General features: G+C 39.4%; 2 protein-coding genes across 2 annotated transcripts; both read left to right on the top strand.

Annotated features, from left to right (window-relative positions):
* Positions 1-113: 113 nt before the first annotated feature.
* On the top strand, positions 114-14137 carry LOC110063477 (uncharacterized). Its single transcript, XM_020770462.2, has 13 exons — positions 114-249; positions 343-431; positions 539-647; positions 887-939; positions 3294-3417; positions 4268-4611; positions 5040-5095; positions 5445-5503; positions 6599-6708; positions 7465-7567; positions 8084-8343; positions 9823-9856; positions 10242-14137. The coding sequence occupies exons 1-13, from the start codon at positions 222-224 to the stop codon at positions 11432-11434; spliced, it is 2562 nt and encodes an 853-aa protein (XP_020626121.1). The 5' UTR covers positions 114-221; the 3' UTR covers positions 11435-14137.
* A 980-nt stretch (positions 14138-15117) lies between these two features.
* Positions 15118-21093, top strand: LOC110063525 (solute carrier family 35 member G1-like). Its single transcript, XM_020770524.2, has 6 exons — positions 15118-15192; positions 15290-15320; positions 15439-15461; positions 16121-18355; positions 19440-19665; positions 20529-21093. Exons 4-6 carry the CDS (start codon positions 17825-17827, stop codon positions 20837-20839), a joined length of 1068 nt encoding a protein of 355 aa, XP_020626183.2. The 5' UTR covers positions 15118-15192; positions 15290-15320; positions 15439-15461; positions 16121-17824; the 3' UTR covers positions 20840-21093.
* Positions 21094-21412: the final 319 nt, after the last annotated feature.

Genomic DNA, 21412 nt, shown 5'->3' with positions numbered 1-21412 from the left:
CAACGTCTTGTCGGTTGTACGACGTACAGGTCTCAGAAAGAAGAACAGGATGCTAACTCCTTTAAATTTCAAGTTGTTTCTTCAAACGGTGTGATCGAAATCCATATTCTTGCCACCTACCAGCAAGGAGAATTCCTCTGTCAATCACAGTGGGAAGTTTCAATCGGCGCTGTAGTTAGCGGGTTTTACTCAGCCCGGCACAGATATCTCCGCCGGTCAAAATGGCGAAAAAAACCTCTGCGAAACAAGGTTCGTAAACTATCTCTTTACTGGGAAAGCGGTTGCATTTCCTAGAAAACTTGGATGCGAAATATGACAATATTTCATGGTTCTGTCTTCTAGGAAAAGATTTCTTTGACACCCGAAACGGCCAAGTTCTTGCAGACTTGAATTTCGCTCAGCGAACTAGTTCTTCAAATCCGAAGACAGAAGTAAGTTTACTTGGTCGTTAATCACTACAGATGGTAAATCTGTGAATTAATCTGGTTGTATTCAATGCTGACAAGTTTAATTCTTCTTTCTTCTTTACTATTCAAAGATTGGATTCATTCGAGAAGCCTTCCCGCTTCGAAGTAAAGATGACATAACCTTAGTCTTGCAATCGTGCGATTACAATGTGGAAGCAGCTATTGCTTGCTTCACCAATGGTAAGGTTTTTATTTATTTCGTCAACAACTAGTTTAAAGTAAGAAATACTCGATTTTTTTATCGGATACAAGCGGATTTTAGATTAAACGGGAGGTACAATTTTTGAGAAGTGAAAGTAAAACTTTAGTCTCTGTGGACACAAGTCTATCCCGTTTCTACGCAGTGAAGAATGTCATATTCCAACAATTTTCCAAACGACGAAAACTTATTTTCCCGTATTTTTTTCGTTTGTTTCTAGGAGAGGCAGATAATATCTTGAAAGAGTGGAATATCCAGGGAGGAAAGTCAAAGGTTCGGAGAGTAATAACTTTTTGGCACTTTATTAGTATTTTCGGGTCTTTGAATTATTTGTCACGTCACTGCGACGTTGAGGTTGTATTAAATATTTAAATAGGGTCACTGTATATCTAAACGTATTTCAAGGTGAGAAACGACCACTGTATTAACAGCCGGCGGCTGAAGTTCATTTAAGCTTATACCTTGAAACTTTCTTCCGTTGTAATAAATCTTTAGTTTTGTTTGAAGAAGATTTAAAAGTGAGTGATTTGCAGTGAGATAAAAAACCCGGAAAATTCAGTCGTGTAGTCCTTCACATTACTTAGGACGTCTTGTAAGGTAAGATACTCCACTAAAAAAAATCGATATCGTTTTGTAGCTGCGATGTTTTTGGTGATTTCCGACCAAATAAATTCCTACGTACGAGTTCGCCTGTTGAAAAAAGCCACACACTTTTTAACTTCCGGTAGTCTACACGGTTAAGCGGAAAAATGTCGTTTTTAGTTAGTCGAGATTGAAACCTTGAGCCTGTGAGAAAGAGCTTTTCAATGCTCCACTTTACAGTCCACTAACGGTTACTTCTAGCTCTTCAAAGGCCAAGATTTTTTTTTTGTCCTGCATCAATATGTCCATATGTTTCAGTCTTGCTGAGGTCTCTCAACAGTGGTCGATTCATTATGCCTCGGGGAGGCCACTGGATACTGTATCGGTAACCGGAGAAAGGAGGTTAAGGTGATCTCTCAGAAATAAAAGTTGTGGAACGATTTTTTTTTAAACTTTCCCTGAACGTTCCTTACCAAACACTGTTTCGAAAAAAAAATAATTTAAAAAGATAGCTTACCATGCTCGCAGAAGAGATATGATAGCTAATATTACCCCATAATTTATGCCTTAACATGCGCATCATTTAATTTTGTGGTAGGTGAAAGACAGGTTTTTTAAGAAATACTTGAAAAAATACACGATAAAATACTTGATAGGTAGAAAGTCTCAAGCATTTGCAACAATTATATATAAATTATGGAAAATTGCATAATTTTAAATAGCATGGACTCCTTGATTCATTCTCCTGATTTACACCCTTTCTTTGTTGGTCTCTTCATGGGAATGATTAACTGAAGACATTGCAGATGTCTGCAAATATGACTGAAACCTTGAAAGTTCACAGGCTTTAAAACAAGGGTCTCTTTAAAGTGTGTATAGCCCTAAAAATTTTTATAGCTGTATTAAGTGTTTGTATTATAGGGAGCAAAATGCTACAAGAAGTTTTAATCACTCAACTAAGGGGAACTGAGAGTGGGGCTAATGACATCAAAGAAGAATACGATAGTGCAAAAAATTTCAGGCAATTTTAATTTTGGACCAAAACAGGGTGTGAAGATAAATCCATCTGAAATTTTTAAGCACCCAGAATTTTAAGCATCTGAAACATTATTTTCCGGTGTAGAATAACACTTTGAAAGTAGCTCCAAAGCTCTTAGTGTCCATTTATGGAGCAAACTCTAGTTGAGACACTGCCTGACATGCGTAACAGCTTGATAGAATTTGTGTTTTTTCTCATCGGTGTATTCCGAAACCTTCAGGGTGCAGTAAAACTATCATCTTCGCAGATGTTGTTTCAGTCTAATTGGTGTTTGTAGGCAGAAAAGACAAGACACATGGTTTGCCTGTTCTTCGCAGCTCTTCTTTGCAATATCGTCTCAAAGATGTCTTCCAGAAAAACTGATTTAGATCTAGAGCCGGCACCATCGTCAAGATTAGGTCACCTGTCAGTTGTATGAAATTAATGATGTATCGTATCGTGTACACTGTATCGTGTCATGGCACTTTTATCGAGATATGTGTCATATCATGAGAAATTGTATTGTTGCAGCTCTAAATTGGGTAAGGTAATGGTTGAAATTATGGTTAAGGGTATGGGTGCGATCTCCTTATTGATAAATGACATCACAAAATGTGCTAGACCCATATCCTTTTAAGTTTTGACTGGTTCTTCGACTTGGTCATGGTTTTCATCATAGTGATCAAGAATGTGTCAATACTTTTTGAACTTAAAAAAATGATAGTGCTTATACTAATAGGCACCTTAAGCAGTTCAAATCAAAAAGGTTTGCTTGCTTGTGAGAACCAATTGCCTTCCTGCTGAAAATGTTAATGAAACCGCCTGGCCCGGGTTGTGCAAAAGGTGGATAACATTATGCACCAGATAAATCACTATCCAGTGGATAGCGTGGTTTATTTTGTTAACACTTATCCTCTGGATTACAATTTTAAACCCATTGGATAGCATTATCCAGCCTTTGAGCTTATATTGCATAGCATAGTGGAGATCCAAACCTGCATGTACCTTTTATAATTTTTCTTTCCAGAATGCAAAAAAGAAGAGAAACAAGAAGAAGCAGGCAAAACATGATGAACCAGAGACGGTAGAAGTTGCTGCGATACCACAGAAAGATGATGGCGTTTCACAACTAGATCCATACAACATTAAAGGTGTTGTAGTTAACATTGTATTCTTTTGACTTGTTTTACTATGGTGATTCTAAAAAAATTGCCAAATATCCTGTGATTTGTTTCAACGTGTCAAATCATAGACTGTATATAGGTGTAGCCATTTTGAAATTTTAGTTCAAACCAGTTGCACAGTATTCATAACAAAGTAAAGAAATAATAATTTTTATTAACTAAAATTGGCAATTTGATTTCTTCTATTATTTCCATTCCCAAGGAATGGCCAACTTTTCCACACTCAATTCCATTCAAAACATTGTTTTGCTGTTTGAGCTTGTCTGGTTTCATACATGTATGACAAGCACACAAGAATTCAATCTGATTTTGTTTCCAAACATCAACTGTCACACATCACACATTTTACAAATTTTACCTTATTTTGCACTTCACCATGGATTTTGCCAAACACTGAATCCAAACAATGGTTGAGTTTGAATCCGGTTGTATTTTGAATATCAAACTTTTCCTGGATTCTCCCAAAATCCTGTAAGAAGTGGAAAGAGAATATTGGCAGAAGTGGGTATTTTCAAAACAGACTGAAAAAAAAGTGCATGAACAACTTGGCTTGCACTCTTAGTGACAGTAGAAATAACATCCTAACTTGTGTAAAACTGAAGTGGAACTACGGGCGACGGGCAAGTGGTTTCATCCCAAATTGAGATATTAATAATCACATTGCAAGTTAAAGTACTGTTAAGTAATAACTAAGGGCTAAGATATGGTAAAGCACTAAGATATTCAAAAGTAAGACTTAAAGCCTGGAATTATTATAACAATTCTACACAAGTAATGATACTAGCATCTGACAGCTAGGTAACAAATCGTTTTCCAGATGTAACAGTCACAACTGAAGATGACCCAGAAAAGCCACTATCAGCAGTGACCACAAGTCTGGAATGCATCTCCCCATCTCCTACTCTGCAGCTGCCTCATCCACCATCACCATCAAGCTCAGAAGTCTCCCTTCCTTCTTCAAACTCTGACCAGCCGTCTGATGCCACTCAAGACCCTGAACTTCCATCCAAGCATTCACAAGGTAGTCCCAGTCATAACAGCCATTCTCCTGCAAAACTTGAAAGGATGACCTCAACTGGTCCCGATGCTCTTAAAAAGACAGTAAAAGATCTGCAGCGCTCCAGTGTTTCGCTTCCAAGGTTTCAGCTTCTCTTGGAAGAGGTAAATAATTGCTTCCATACTTTTATTAGCTGTAACTTTAAGCCTGTGATTCAACTTTATTTCCATGGGAATTCCTTAGAATTGTATTGCATACATGTATCCCTAGTGCACCTGATTTTTGCATCTTTAGCGTGCGCTCAAAACAACTGATTTTCATGTCATTAGCAGTCGCTCAGGACCCTGTGCACATAAACAACATCAAGAGATTTCCTTCTTTTTCTTTTCCTCCTTCCAGTACTTGATAGGGAACATTCAGAGAAAGTTTTTAACAAAATCGTTTGACAACTTTTATTTCTGAGGAATCATCTTTAGGTATATCAGTGTTGTAGAAAGTGTGAACGTGGTCAGAATCTTGTGTTGTTTACTGCATGCTTGGTTTGTGTTGACTGTTTTTTATAAAGTAATAATCATTTGCCTTCTTTCTACAGGAATGTGACAAGTCATTCAAATCAATTGCTGAGACATTTCAAGAATTAAGACAATGGTGCGTCAGAAATTTCAAGCTGTTCCGTGTGAATAGAAGTCATTCCCAAACCCATCAGACACACAGTAGAGATATAATAAATATCTTACTAACCTTGCCTTCTTGGTCCGTACTGTAAGTTATTGATCCTCTTATTTTGCCTTCAATTTATGGCCCACACGCTTCACACTTGTGCCATGAATTGATGGGGAAAAAACTTGGTCTGTAACTTACAGTATGTACCTCGAACTCGGTTAGTAAGAGGTATAAAGGACTTGCTGTAGTAAAGTTTTGCTGTGTTGTCATATGATCTTGTTTATGCCCCCAAAAATGTTCAAGCTCATTATTCATTTCTCTTTTTTGCATTCAGTTTAAATGACAGGGAAGCTCATCTTCATGCTCAAATGGAAGAGTTTAAGAGGCAGGCAGGTTAGTAACTGAGTTATTTTAAATTTATAGTGTTGTGTAAACTTTTTAAACTCTCTTGACGGAGGGGGCGAATAGGGGTATGCAAATCTGCCGATCCATGCTTTTTTTTTTCACCAAATCCATAGATCTGCCAATCTTTTAGTTCAAACTGACACCTCAACCACATCCAGAAACAGAAGGGTGAAAGTTCAAAGGCAAACTGGTAAATGTGAATGCCATTGTTAATTTCACACAAATAGTGAAGAAGGCAACATGCTTGATGACTATAACACAGTACAATTCCAATAACAGTCTTATACCTGAGTTTAAATAAGCTTTGTGCAAAAAAAAGAAATAATTTGGATGAACTCATTAACATAACGACCAAGGCTGAAGAAAGATCCATGACCCAAATTTGGTTTAGGACCCAAGACTTGAACATCAAGACAGGCACAATCCAGAATCTGGGCCAAAATTCACAGCTGATCCACGATCCACTGTGTTTTCAAAATCTGCGAATCCGCTCGATTTACCACAAAAATCCACAATCTGTGCGCTTTTTAAGGCCAAATCCATCGATCCAAAAACCTATTCACCCCCTCCTTGACAAAAGTACCTGTGATAGGGAAGTGCAAACTAAGGACATGTTATGGGTACATAGAACAGCACTGGAACAAAATTGGCAAATAGTTACAAAAACTGTAATTTCTGTGTAGGGTTTGGTGGTTGGAAAGATGTTAAATTTTACCATCACAGTAACTTTTGGGAGGGAACCAGGCAAGTATTTTAACGTGTTTGTTAAGATTGAACAGATATTTGCAATTTCTACATGCACAGTCTGTGCACATGTGGCTTCAACATTACACCTCTTGGACTATCCCCATAGTTTATCCACACTGGGTTATAACCTGCTTACATGCGATTACTGTGAAAGCAAGTCTGTCCAAAGCAAAATCATTAATCTTACTGGTCTTGTTGATTTGTTTAAACCCTGGGACTGAGAATGAAGATCTACATTGCTACATGACTTAGATGTCAGTGGTTTCCTTTATTCTCAATGTGAAACAAGCCAGAAGTTGATCAATTTAATGCCAAAACATTTTTGATGATATGCAGTTGAATTGTTGGAACAAAGGCAAGAAAATGCAGCAGCATTGAAGCTGAAATCAGACAGAGTTGGTGGAATGCAGGAGGCTGAAGTGACGCAGCTAAGGAGTGAAATAAAGGTGTGGCATACTGTACTGTTCTATTTATTTTGCCTGTGTTTGAATAACACTTTACCGTTAAAAAATAAATATTAAATATAATAAATGAATCAATTTATGCAGATGAAGCATACTAAATTTACTACCAAATAGACAGATTCAGCTAATGCATTTACATGCTTGTTGCCACCAAATTCAGACCAGGTGATGATTCGTTGGGGAGGTTGTTGATGTGCAATTTGTCACAGGTAATTGATTGCAAGGGGGTATGTACAAATGGGTTTGTCACGTCCCAAGTAAATTATCACATGGCCCAGTTGGGTGGCAACAGGGATGCAAACACATTGGCCAAATCCATGTATGGTTACTCGCACTGGATTCCAGGTCAAACAGTCAAGTCTCAAGTGTGCAGTGATTGACCAAGAGTGGTGAAGAATATTTGGGTGTTTTCATTATGCTGTTATCAATATGCATGTGATATACTAAACACAGTGGACAGTGTTTCCAAATTTCCTGATTGACTTTGTTTAACCATGATGAATTATGAATGTTAATGAGTTTGAGAAGTTAATTGAAATCTGCAAATAAGTGAGAAATAATCATTTAAATAGAACAATAGTATTACTAAATTTGTACCAAGCTGTTAAATTATCTTCCTGTTTAAAATAATTATTTCTAATTCCGATGTTAACTTTGAAGATCCTCAATTAGTATTTAACATGTAATCGCTGCCTTAGGCAGCACTAATTTTACCAACAATATCATCTATTTTACCAGAATTTTGTTACTGAGCGGAAAATTGATGAGGAGCTGGCCAGAACGACCCGTTTTGTTGGAGATAGGGATAAGCTGAAGTCAGTGATTGCAAATTTTGGAGAAGGTAAAAATTATTCAAAAATTTAAATCACATCAACTGTTTCTACTGTGTGTTTCTACTCTCACGCTTTACCATAAATTGTTCCTCTTTGCCCGAAAATTGGTTGGTTATGACAAACCTTCAGGTTAGATTAGAGGCCTGTTTACTTTCAGAGATCTCATTCTCCTTCAAGTACTGGAAGACAGAAAAAAATAATAGCAGATGTCTGCATGTACAGTGTATATGACAGGAACTAGTAAGCTCTTGGTCAAAGAACTTCATGCAAAGTTTCTACTCGCAATTGATTTTGGGTTTACTCCTGACTGGAAGAAAAAGTGGCGAAATTGGTTTGCATAGCAATGCAGAACCAAAGCAAATAATGCATCTTTTGATTAAGAGAAACCACTCAAGACCAGCTTAAGTACTCATTTAGAAGCCTGCATGCAAATGAACTTAACTCAAAGGTAATAAGGCAGAATTCTTTGTGCAGGCTAGTCCAAGTTTTTGAAAGAGTCTAATTCGTGTTTGTTTATTTTACAGTTGTGCCTATCAAGAGCTGCTATAGTCCAGTCACGTTAAACCCCCCTCCACTGCCTACCAAGAAGTCAGAAGGAAGCAATGCTGATAAGAAAGTGACAGAAACTGTCCCATCAGGCAAATCAGACTCATTGTCAGTTCCTGCTAACATTACTGTTCCTGTTATCACTGTAGCTAATGATGAGAATTCCGTATCTAACCACAAGGCCCTTCAAGAGGTGGCAGAACTCCATGCAAAGCTTCAAGCAGCTCTTCAGCTACAAGTATGTTGATCAGGGTTTTAACGACTGACTTTCAGGGTGCTTTCCATCATGCCAAAAATTTGGAAAATTTCGTTCGGAAGTCAAATGGAATGGTCCATTTTGGTTCGGTCCAACCGGAATGTTCAGGACCACTTTTTGAGGTGGTCCACTTTGATCAGTCAGATTGGTCAGACCGAAATTTGCCATTTCATTTTGACAAACAAGTTCATTGCCCTACTTCTCTTGAGTGGATTTCACTTAAGTGATGGATTCGGGAAAGGAATAAAAAATGGTAAGAGCCATTCCTCTCAGTTGGCCTGGTGTGATCAGAAAATGTTGTTCCTGTCTTGCTTGGTTAATCCCACTGGTCTCTGACCAGTCGGTCTGGCATAATAGAAAGCACCTTCAGTTTCAGGTTGTGATGTTCTATTAGGAAGGCTACTGATAGAACTCTGTGATACTTAACCAAAGTACCGGTGCTTTGGTTAAGTCTTAGACTTTGCAGCCATTATTTGGGTCATCACACAATGTAAGACGGAAGAAGTGTCATTTGAAAATCCAAATATCTGCTGTGTAAGAAACTGATGTTTATTAACTACAAAGTTGAAGGTGTCATCTTGAATTTAAGCTAAAAAACAATTATTTTTTCTACATATTAGCCCTCGTTTCTTTCCTTAAATGGCAGCGGAGTCTCCCATGATCTAGAAAGATGGAAGGAGAAAATTGAAGTAGGCTTTGCTCATAGGGTAGAGGGCTTGAAAATAAGTTGAATTTCAGCTTCCTTTTTGGACATGCAGCTCTCAAATTTTGCTTGCCCTAGGCAAGTCTTAGTTTACTTTTTTCAATCTCATTCCCAGAGCCCACATGTCTTTCGGTCAGTGCCAAGACACGGAGCTCTGGAATAATCAATTTCCAGACTCCAAGATTTTAGGAGTTCAGGTTTCATGGCACATGCATGTCTTGGTTTAAAAAATAGAAATCTCGTTCCCAGAGCTCACGTGTCTTTTGGTTGGTGCTGACCAAAAGACACGTGGGCCCTGGGAACAAGATTACCATGTTTTAAACCAAGGTACGCATGCGTGGTGAAACCGGAACTCCTAAAATCTTGGAGTCTGGAAATTGATTATTCCAGAGCTCGGTGTCTTGGTGCTGACCAAAAGACACGTGGGCTCTGGGAACGAGATTGACTTTTTTAATCTAGTTGACAGTTGACTTGCCCATCAGACAAGTTAGAACAAAAATTTACTTGCTGAGCATGAAAATCTACTTGTCTTGGAGGACCAGGTGGCACTTTTTCGAACCCTGAGGGTATACTTAGAATCGTCTACAATGACCTTGTCATCCCCTTCTCCTGCACCCTTGGATTTATGATTGACTTTTTAACTGATGTTACAAAAAAAATAAGGCCTTGACAAGTGCAAAATGTTTCATATGGAAATGAGAACTTTTACTCGTGTGTAGTGTTATACTTACTTACTCTTTTGCTATGCTTTTTCATAGGGCTTGTCATCTTCAACTGGAAAACACCCAGAAGGTAAATACATTTTTGTTGTTGTTTCAAATCTCAGACATTTGTTTCTTGAGAAGGTTTGCGGGAGCGAGTAATTTGTTTACTTGCACTGATTGCTTGATCACTGGGATCCTACAAATATCCACATTTGAAAAAAAACACTGCTTTTTCAGTTTGTGAAGATTCTTACTGCATCCATGGAACAACATTATTATTTTGCTTTACTTCCATCACATTTGATTTGAAACGTTTTTCATTTTTCATAGCATTTACAAATTGATTTATAAATCTATAGGAAATAACTTGATCTGTAGCTTACTATATAGACATCAGAAATGGTTTAGATGGTGGTGTTCATTGTTTAAGAATGTAGTTTTGTAATCAGGTTGTTTGTTGGTTTGTCATTCAGGACAAAATCAACCAAAACCTGACCACAAGAAGGACAGACCAAATTCAGCCTTACAAGCACCGCATCAACAGCAAACATCACGAAGATCACAAACAGCACTTCCACAAAGTCGACAACAGAGAAAGGAAGGCAATCAGCAGGGAGAGAGGACAGGGCCCAACCGATCAGCTGAACCAAGAGGTTCTCAACAGGACAGGCAAAACAGTAACCAATCAAACAGAAATCCCAAGAGATCTAATCAACGCAGACCACCTGAAAGAAATTCTCAATCTGAAACTTCATACCAGAGGGGTGACAAAGCAAAAAATGGAGCTACTCATTCAGCTGAAGCACATCAGCAGGCTAAGCTTGATAAGGACAAACGACCTAAAAGTAATTCTGAGAAAGTTACGTCAGAAAAATCTGTGACTGTTGAGGAGCACGCAAAATCAGGAAACAGAACTCGGCGGTTGCAAGAACCAAGGGAGGGTGGGGACGAAAGGCGTGGCAATAGGAATAGAAGAAGAGGGGGTAGGAGAGAAGCCTCTGGGGACCAAAATATGTTCAGTGAGAGGGCCCAGGGAGAAAAGGGCTCGGGAGATAAGCATGTCAAGGGTCCAGGAGAAAAGCAAGAAAATGGCCCTGAAAAAGATCATCTTGAAAAAGAAGAAGTGAAAACAGAAGTTAAAGGAGAAGGTAATCATGACGAGAACCAGAGTACTAACAAGGGAGATGGTCTAATGGAAAACAATGGACAGAAAGATATTGCACCAGAACCTCCAGCTGAGGATGGACTGAAGACTAACATAGACAACAATTCTGCAGCTTGTTTAAATGGTGAGAAAAACCATGTTCCAGAGAAAGAGGAGGGAGAAAACAAGGATGCATTGCCTCAAAGACCTAACAGGCCACCCAGAAGGAGGGGCCCTCAGAGAGATAGAAAGGATGGGCCAAGTGCTGGGCCAGCACCTGCGAGGCACCCAAATGGAACCAAGTCAGTAGAAAATGGGATAGGTGAATATCACAGCAAGGAAAGCAGTGATTCTGAAATTAAAATCCCAAAGTCAGTTGAAAATGCACAAAATCAGATGGAATCCAAGAAAGAAAATCATTCTGAACAAGAACTTGAAAAACACTTAGACAAAACAGTCCCTCCGAGAGTCAATGGTTATATTCCCATGAAAGAAATTAATGAGGTTAGTATAGGAAGATGACACTCTAGGAAACTTCAAGTGAATTCTATTTATAATACCCGCCTTGTTACAAGGTAGGCACATGAAATTAAGTAACTGAATTCTAAATAATGTTGTTATGTTAAAAAAGCTTTGCAGTTTTGATGTCTGGTTGCTATTTTAAACCAACTATTTGGTAATATTAGTGAAGAGTTAAAAAATATAAATTCAAGAAATGACCAGTTGAATTTCTGTGACATTTTTTGTTTTTTTTACTGGATTCCTTATAGAAGAGGTCATTGCATTAATTGGGCATGATGGAGAGTTACTGAAACAGCTTTCTATTATTTTTGCCTTCATATTGTTTTACTCTATTCTTTAGGCAAAAAAACATGTGTTGTAGTGTTCAAGGCTGTGCTCTAGAAGCACCCGGGTGCCAGAGGCAACTAACTTTTGCCTTTGATGATGACTAGCAAAAATTACTCTTTTCATTTAAGCTTAAGTGCTGGGCAGGCAGGATTTCATGATTAGGAACCTATAGGCTCTTTCTAATTTGTCTTAGAGCACAGCCTTGGGCAGTTCTGACTAAAATTGTTGTTTCAAACCATTTTACCTTCATCTGCCAGTTTTTTACCTGCAGTTATAAGTGTTACGAGAGTTAAGTGTTTCATTGATATCATTGGTGGCAAATTATGCCTTAATTTTGGTGCAAAATTTCAGCCCTAATTTATAATTTCACTTATGAAATTACGAAATTGCCCTGGCCACATCTGGCAGAAATTTTGTCAATACAGTAAACAAATCAAAAACCCACAATGGTAAACGTAATTTGTCACCCATGATATTGAAAGGTAATCAAATGGTATACCTGTAGAATTAAGAAGTATTTTTACTTGTGTTTTGTCAAAATTTCACGCGGAAATTATTTCCAAATTTCACGTGTCATCATTTGATTACCCATTCTAATGATAATAATCATTATGGTAGACCTAATATAGTCAGACGTGATAAACTGGCTTTGCATTGTCTGTGCCAATCACATCTCGCAACACTTTTATCTGAGGCTTATATTTTCTCATGTATAGTCATATATAGGCTTATGTTGCAATGGTGAATCTGAGAGAGGGCCTGGGGCCTCCTCCATTACTCGCGAAAATACTTAATGCCTGAATGGCCAACAAGTTTTTGACATCCCATCTTTTAGGCCCAATTGGCCAAAAAAGTCTCTGGATCAACCTGTGTCGTTGAGGGGCCTAAAGGCAGCACAAAGCTGTGCCAGGAACTGCGGAGACCATTTTAAAGTGGTAGAGCTAAAAAATCTGGTCAACACAAACAAACGTTAAGGTCAGCGTAGACGCGTTTTATTACTTTCAAGTAGTAAAATCTGTATTTTATCTATGTCAATGGTCCCTGTGTGCAGGGTTTTAAATAAATAATGAACAGATCAGCGTAACCTGTTATTTAGCCTCCCAAACAGACACTCTTAGGGGGCGTCACCCTTTCCTTCCCCGCACAAGAAAGACAAGAAACTCATGACGAGCCCTGCGAGCGTCTGCGTGGGAGGGTACGGTCTTCCTGTTAAGGAGATTTCAAGTTGTTTGTCACACAATCTTCTCTATTAAACTGAGTGACATTAAAAAGAGATGCATGACACGGGATTGCGTGACAAGCCACAAGAACATAGATATGTTTAACTCCTGAAAGCGCCTCTATTACGAAGGTGCCCTACTCAGATCTTTCGGTCACTTTATCCAATTTTGTTTGAAGCCTGCTATAGATTTTGGGGATACTGGAGTAGTGACACAGAAAGCTACATTAAACACAGATTAATTTTCAAGTTCAGTTAAATTGAATTTAAAGAAAATGACTTGCGATTAAAAGAATTGTGTAAAAAATTAATTATGACAGCTGACACTCTGAGCTAAGGTTCAGGATTAGAGTCTCAAGTGATTACATGACGATTTTGAATTGTCACCGTATTTATTTCGTCATTTCCAATCTCCATTGTAGCTGGGGCGTCACGCAAAGCTTCTTATTGAGCTTTACCTCACGCTTCCAATAGGCCGCAAAGGAAACTAGTGCTCTCTCAAATACAGCAGATAGGAAACGAAATGAATAAATAAACTGTAAAAATGTTAACTTCAAATGAGAAGGAAAAAATATATATATAAGTTCATATCAAATCTTGTACTTAGCTCAGATCTGCCATGCCCGAAGCCTCCTACTCAAGCCCTCTTTGGGCTCGTCACGCAGTCTTCCTCCCGTACGCTGGGGGAGAAAGATCTGGGTGCACGATTTGACCAGTCGCACATAACCTGGACGCGTCCATACACATGAATCTACAGACTGGGAAGAGGGTGGGGCTCGCGCGCGAGTCCTTGTCCTTTATTCCAACGGCAGAGTCGAGTATCTGAAGAGAGCGGTGAAGCCGCTAGGAGAATGGGGAGAGCAGGGTGGGAGATCGAGAAGGTTTGCAGATTGATATAGGTTACATAGGTTAATATTTCGTACTTTTTGGTTCTCATTGAATGAGCTATGAGAAAATGAAGGGCTGCTGATGAAAAGGAAATGAACACCTGCGAGAGAAAATTGTACCAATTCATATTCTTAATTTTGTCAATGTATTGTCCTGTGTGGACGAAAAAAATATATCCTATTTACACCGGTGAAAGGTTTGCTATTGGACCATATGGTGTTTGTAAAACGAGTTAATCGTTATCATTTAATAAAACTCAGTTCTGAAAACTTTGTTCATTTGTTTTGATCATATAACAGGGGATCGCTTCTCGCCAAAAAGAAAACTCTGTGAGGGACAGGGAGTTGAGCAGAATCCTCAAAGGCGCGTGCAAATTTAAGTCGGATTCCAACCTCTAGCCCATGGGTTAAGCTGACGGCTGTTTTAGATTTCCAGCCGATGTTTCGATCGTTAGCCCTTCTAAACGGCAACATGCCATTCCCAGGCCCGTACGTGTTCTCCGAGCTCGCGCGCGAGGAGAGGAGGGTAACCGGAGAGGAGAGCAAAGGGACAGATCATTATTTTTTTTTTGGAGAGGGTGGGGGGGACTGGGTTGGACCTGAACGTTTTTTTTCTCTCGGTTGTGCATGATTTTATTGGTGGGCAATAGTTTGTGCAAGGATTTTTTTAACAGGAGAAATCAAAATAATTATGATAGTAGTAAGCACTTGCTCGATTTTGACCATAACTCCCCTTGCCCGAATTTCTTTCTTTTTTTTTCCAGCAGTTTTTGGTGTGCAGGACCCTTTTAAGAAATTGCCCATCGATCCCCCCCGCCCCCTCTCAAAAAAATAATGTTGCGTCCCGGAAGGACAAGGCTGGAACTATTTGGACTGTTCAGCAAAATTAGATGTAGCCTCTTCCAGGCTCTCGGTAGTTGGGCTTAGATTTCAAAGGTTTCTTCAAAACTGACTAAATCCACTTGCGCGCAATGTAATGCTTGTCCTTTCATCTACTACATGGCACCGAGCAGGATGGAACCTACCACGCACTGAGCTACTTATCCCGGCTACTTATCAAGGTGTTAAATGTTAGCGAGAAGCTAGCGGCTCAAACTGCTCGCCGCGCAACTTGCTTTTACGCCACGACTGCGGTTTAATATCTTTCGAAAGACTCATTGTCCAATCTTTCATTTGTGAAACAGAAAAATCCGGTTGTTTTCTCATCACTCTTACGCGTGTTTGGTAAAATACTTGGCCGATTGGAGCCTGGAACTGAATCTTCGGGAACTACATACGGGATATGTTGCTCGTCGAAGGTCCTCTTTCGTCCTCCATGTTTGCAGGTTGGTACGGGAAAAGGTCTTTGAAATCCTTGTTGATCTCATTATTATAAGGCCATCGACACTAACTTATCATTGTATGATTTTCATTTGATAACAGTGAACTAGAGGACAACAATATGAGAGACAAGGTAAATACTGCTCACTAGAAAAAAGACTCCTATTTGTGACAAAGACTGTTGTCAGCTGTTGTGTGCATGAGGTTTTCTAAATTGTTAATCGTATCTTTTTCTTTTGCTCTCATTTCAGTGGAGGAAAAAGCGTATGCGAAGGTTAGTGCATAAAATTTTTACGCTTAATTGATAGTCTTTACTTTTACGATAGCAAAGACACTACAACCAAATGAAACGATCCTTAAGGCGGTATGAACTTCGTCTACACTGCTTTCGCAGATTATTTCATCGATGCAGCTTAATGTAAACTTATTTGTAAGCTTAAATTTCTGTGACTTCTCTACTCGATAAGTGTCGTTGGTAAAAGCTTGAAACACCTTGTAAACTGTTCTAGCTATAAATCGAGACGCAATAAATTTGCATTTCGAAATTTCCGTCACCTGACCTTCTGCTAGCTCTGGTAACGATTTAAATTTCCTTTATCGTAATATTCTTGCTGCTACCAGCATTCAACGAATGATGTCCAGCTACCCCCTCCCCTTTACAAATCTGCAACATTGTCGCCCAAAGTTACAACGTTACATCATAAATTGGCTTTCGTAAACGTAGCTCAGACTGTGAAAAGAGTAAGTTCACCTTTCTTTCTGCAAGCTACAACTTATCCCAGTGACTTGCATTAATTATTGTTCTTACTTACTGGCTGCAAGGAATTCTTGTGAACTGAAAATAAGTCTTGTAGTGTCTTTTTGAGGAGTTGATTTTGCCGTCATGTGGTTTGCATTTGCTGATAACACACAATCCATTTATTTACTTGCTAGACTGAAGCGCAAAAGGAGAAAGATGCGAGCAAGATCCAAGTAGATGCAGACGTGATAGCAGGGATGGTGGCTTTACACAAGTTGTGTCCTGTACAAGATTGTGGTCAGACATGATGGCCTTAAACCTATGGAATAATTTCACCAGTCTTCAATCACTATTCACAAAGTCCTCAATAACTGTGGCTTCCTGGAAATTAAAGTGGGTTCCAGTTGAGACGTAGAATATTATTGAAAGCATCAAGAACAAGTTGTATTATTCCAATGGACATAATGGCTTGATTACCTCTGAACATGAATTTTACCATCAATGGAAATGGCAGTGTGTTGTCAGTCATCCCTCTGTCAAATTTTGTATTAACCCTGTTATGGAGTCATTAAAAATAGAGTTTTTGCTCATATCTTTATTTAGTGTACTTATAAAACCATAATGTGCTCTTAGCCATTTTGTGGCTTTTCAACAGCTTGGCTTATCTTGTCAGCAGTCAAACCAGGTTTAAGATAAGGTTTGGAAAATATGATTTGATGAGCAAACGGTGGACTACCTTCAATCTGCTTTCATTAATGTTTTCACAGGAGGGCAACTGGTTTTCACAAGTGAGTAAAGTAACACACTGCTCTCTGACTGGGACTACACCTTAAATTCCATTTTGCGACTAGAACAAAGATTGAAATAAACAGTGCATCCACGAGAACTTATAATTTGTCAACGAATTAGGAAATTGTCGCTTTGTCATGGTTCTTTCATCTTGCCCCTGTTTTGTGCTGTCATACTTTTCATTTCAAGAAGAAATTTAAGTTGTTCTGCCAGTGGGGTTTATTCATCACGGGAAAAAAAATTCCACCATCCCTTGCTGAAACTGTTTACATGTGACCTGAGACACGGAAAGAAAATGTGCGTGTTGCCAAGAAGAAGGTCTGCAAGAAAATGGCTTGCATCCCTGAGATATTTTTGTCTACTTTATTCTGAAACCACAACATGTTAACCATTAAACTGTTGTCGAAAGGTGCAGTTTGTACAGGGAAATATTGTAACAGTTCGGATAAAGATACCCTGTGAGACAGGTTCCCTTCTCCGGGCAGAAAGAGAAGGGAACTCCTGTCTCGCAGGGTAGGATAAAGATGATACCCACGACGGCCGAAGGTAGGGAGACTGGGAAAGAGGACTTCCCCTTCGCGTTTCCTCCATCCCTCCCCTCCCCTACCCCTTCCCCGTTTACCCAAGCACGGATCAAAATTAACCCGGAAACCACATTTATCTGAACCGCTAAAAAATTCCGTGTAGCGGAAATGGGCCTCACTATACAAATGTAATGACTGCGATTGTCTTGATTGAACTCAATGAGATTCGTCTTCTCAAAACAGCTGTTTATTTCTCAGTTTACGTGTAATTACCTTTTGAAGATATTCAAAAACGGCGTTAAAGTTCTTTTGAAATCGCGCATCATGTAATTCCTATGTTTTGGCTTACATCAGAATTTGAAAGTACTTTAATTCCCCAGTCCTCACAAACAAATTAATTTGAATTCTACCTCTGGGAACTCACCATAAGGTCGACAAAGAGATGCGAAATATATCATTCGCCTTTCTAGAATTTGCGGTTTTTTTCTCGGATTTTCTTGGGCGTAACTCACTCTGAATCAGGCAGTCTCGCTCTACTATATTTTTCTTGAAATAGAGTTACACGAAACGAAGTCGCTTTTCTAAATGGCACGCAAGAGGAACAAAAACGCAAAAAAAGATGAAAAGACGGAGGATTTCTCTCCTCTTAAGAGAATACTGGGTGTTATACTCGCCATGTTTTCGTGCATTTTCTTCGCTTTTTCCTCCCTGCTTGTTAAGCTGCTACAAGAAATTCCGCCTCAAGAGGTAGTCTTTTTTCGCAGCCTGGTTCAAGTCATTTTCGTCCTGCCCCCGTTGATTTCCAGTGAGGTGCCAGTGTTTGGGGACACGAAACATTTGCCGTTCTTGTGTGTTCGCGGCATAGCGGGAACTTTGGCTCTTTGCTGCCAGTTTTACGCCTTTCAGCACATGCCGTTGGCGGATGCTACAGTCATCGTGTTTTCTTCACCCATATTCACTGGTGTACTGGCGCATTTTCTTCTAGGGGAGGCGTGGGGCTTATTTGACGCGCTGGCGACGTTGCTGTGTTTTACCGGCGTGGTTCTCATAGCGAGACCAACGTTTCTGTTTGCGAGACCGTTGGAGCGCGCTAGTGAACAGACCGACTTAGAACAGGTATGGCCGGTTAATTCTTGACGATTCTATTCCATACTCTTGTCGCCTAACTGTTTGAGTGTGTATTGACTGTTTTAGTTTTTTAATCACTGTTGACCAGTTTGTGGTTTGTGACAGTTCCCCATACATACGCAAATATACACCAGGAACCTTGGAAAGTGAATGAGAAATTTCGTGTAAAATCTAGAACTCTGTTTAATCTAATTATAACTTGTGTCGACAGGGAAAAATCTTTACAACCTCAGGTGGCTTATTATGCTTTGCGCCGCTTAGCGCTGTATGTTTGCCATAAATTACTTGCAAAAACTTTCGGACATTTTATCTGGGACATTCAATTTTCGGACACTATTTATCTCATTTTGGACAAATGTCGGACCAAAATTTGGGACACTTTGCTGAAACATAGCAAGGTGAATTTACCCCTACAAAAGACGAACAAGACTAAAACAACATCTGTGAAAATGATACTTTTACTGCACTCTCAAAGTTTTACAGGTACACCGACGAGAAAATAACACAAATTCTATCAAGCCGTTACACGTCTCAGACAGTGTCTCAACTCAAGTTCGCTCCATAAAGGAATCTAAGGGCTTTGGAACCAGTTAAAAGTTTTTTACTGTTCTGTAAATATTTTGGACGCTTAACAATTTCCTACGGTTTTACTTTCACACACTCTTTTTTTGTCCGAAATTAAAAATCGTCCGAATTTTTGTTACAAGTAATGTAGCTCGGAATGCCTAGGAGTATTGCGAGTTGGGCTTCCCCTGAATGGAGTGCAGCCTCGAGCATTTTTTGTAAGGCCGCGCTTGTTAACAAAATGACGGCCGCTTCTTTGCGTTACGCGAGGTGTCTGCGAAGAGAATTATTTTAAGTTTAGTAGGACTAGTAGATTTATACTAAAACAGTTAGATTATTCGCTCTCGATTTCTATGCGTGATAGTTGACTCGGGCTAACCTTCGTCAACTTTCACGTGATAGAAATCTCGAGCTCGTAAGATTTTTGACCAAACAGCCCGCGTATTTTCTTTGGGTTATTTTGTAATCTTTTGATAAACAGTTTCAAACTGACCTTATTTTGGTACAGATCACTGCCAGCTTTGTTGCCTTGTGTGGTGCCATTTTGACCTCCATCGCCCTAATTGCCATCAGGAAGCTTCAAGGGGTCAATTTTTTGGTACCAGTTTTCTATGTGGGCCTCTCCAGTGTGGTCCTCACGACAGGAGCGATCCTTGCATCAGGCTCTTTCCAGAGTGTCATATGCGGGCGCTGGCACGAGTGGTTCCTTTTGGGGCTTGGCGTATGTGGTCTTGGTAAGTGCGCGGGAGGCTATGTTTTGTAGCCAAGTCGTATGTTTCGTTTAAATAAGTGGAAATAAATCGCCGGCGCTCACATGCTCCAGCGAGGCTAATTCGACACAGACTGCAGTAATAGACTCCTCGCGAGCTGGGCTTAATTTGTCTTATAACAATCGCGCGAGACTCCGTATAATTTTGCGGAATTATTCTCCCGTAATGCCCATGGACCCACTACGGGCCTCCAAAAACAAAGCAAAAAGCCATTCATAAATAAATAACTTATTTTAAAACCTCAAACGTTCGGTCTTTACTGGAAAATCTCAAACCTCTGATCTGTACTGATCTGCTATCGCTCGGTCAATACGGCAATTAAGGTCCCGGTTTGAGATTTTCCCGTAAAGACCTCACTCTTGGTTAACAAGTAGTTAATAAAGCAGAACTGACAGCAAATTTTCAAAACAGAATGCAAACTTAAGTTTGTCTTCAAATTCAGTTTATTCAGGCTTTGTTAGCCGTTCTGAAACTAGTTAGCGTTGTTGAATCAAAACGCATTCTCTCCTTACAAGATATCTTACATTATCTATCGTCATAGACACGAGAAATCGAGAACTTTATTGCTACGTCACGATTTGCGTATCTTGGATACTTAAGCCAAAACTTTTCAAGTTCCTCGTTTGTAATCTGTGTCATTCTTTTCCATCCTTGACTATCCTTGTTTCTTTAGTGTTTATTGTTATCCTTCTGGTGTTTTTCTATCTTTATAAGTTATTATTTCTAGGTTTCGTTCAAACTGAAGATAATTTTGAATCCGATCAAAATAGCTCAAAATACTGTGACTGAGCAGTCTCTAACTTACATGCAAACGACTATTTTTGTAGGTGGCCAGACACTCCTCACCAGATCCTTACAGCTGGAGAAGGCAGGCGTGGTCGCTCTTGTGCGAACACTGGACATCGCTTTAGCCTTCATTTTGCAGCTGCTGTTCTTGGATTACGCCGCTAACATTTATAGCATCGCCGGCGCAGCGCTAGTATTGGGCTGTAATGCGTTGGTAATATTAAACCGCGGCGGGTGCTTGCCAAATAAGCAAGTACCCGAAAGCAACGGGGAGCTACCTGAAGAAAAGCAAAGCCTGATGGGAACGGTTAAACGACAGCTGTATGGAAGAATGCTTGCTAAAAGCTACTAAAATCGAAGTTTTAACCTGAAAGTGCAGTCCCTAAAGAAACTGACCGTAATACATCAAACACTTTGGACAGTGTTTTATCGCATTAACAAACACTGAAAAAAAAGTTGAACTGAATACCACGTTGAGCGGAGCTTTTTTAAAGAAATTCGGAGTATCTGAAATGTGATGAAATACAGTCTCTCGAGTGTTGGATATATCATCCATATCGAAGTTATAACTCGGAGTATAAGGTGAAATAAAATCGTGAAAATCTATGTTCAGAAGAGATTAGATATCCAAGCCGCGTTCATGGCTGTGATTTCCATTGTGTTCGCTTGTTGAACTGTTTACTAAGGGCCGGACCATTATTTTTTCGAGGAGGCTGGGCAATTTTCCGGGCCATAATAATTTCTTTTGGCTGGGCAATATAGCTTGCGCACGAATTTTTGTAACACAAAAACACAGAACCTGCATGGTAGAAAGAATTTGCTCGATTTTTTTTCCTGCATGACCCCCTTGCATGATTTTTTTCAGCAGTTTTTTTTTTTTGTGAAGGAATTTCTTTCTTGAAAATCATCGCCGCCGCCGCCCCCC

This window comes from Orbicella faveolata, unplaced genomic scaffold, assembly GCF_042242905.1.
Source record: "Orbicella faveolata isolate gen_17 unplaced genomic scaffold, um_ofav_v1 contig_15, whole genome shotgun sequence".
Taxonomy (NCBI): Eukaryota; Metazoa; Cnidaria; class Anthozoa; order Scleractinia; family Merulinidae; genus Orbicella; species Orbicella faveolata.
Note: the sequence above shows the minus strand (reverse complement) of the source record. Positions and strands in the feature narration are given on the sequence as shown.

Coding starts and splice junctions, on each gene's coding strand:
- LOC110063477 (XM_020770462.2), top strand. CDS start 222: ATGGCGAAAAAAACCTCTGCGAAACAAG. Junction 250..342: donor AAAAACCTCTGCGAAACAAG/GTTCGTAAACTA, acceptor TCTGTCTTCTAG/GAAAAGATTTCTTTGACACC. Junction 648..886: donor TATTGCTTGCTTCACCAATG/GTAAGGTTTTTA, acceptor GTTTGTTTCTAG/GAGAGGCAGATAATATCTTG.
- LOC110063525 (XM_020770524.2), top strand. CDS start 17,825: ATGGCACGCAAGAGGAACAAAAACGCAAAAAAAGATGAAAAGACGGAG. Junction 18,356..19,439: donor AACAGACCGACTTAGAACAG/GTATGGCCGGTT, acceptor ATTTTGGTACAG/ATCACTGCCAGCTTTGTTGC. Junction 19,666..20,528: donor GCTTGGCGTATGTGGTCTTG/GTAAGTGCGCGG, acceptor CTATTTTTGTAG/GTGGCCAGACACTCCTCACC.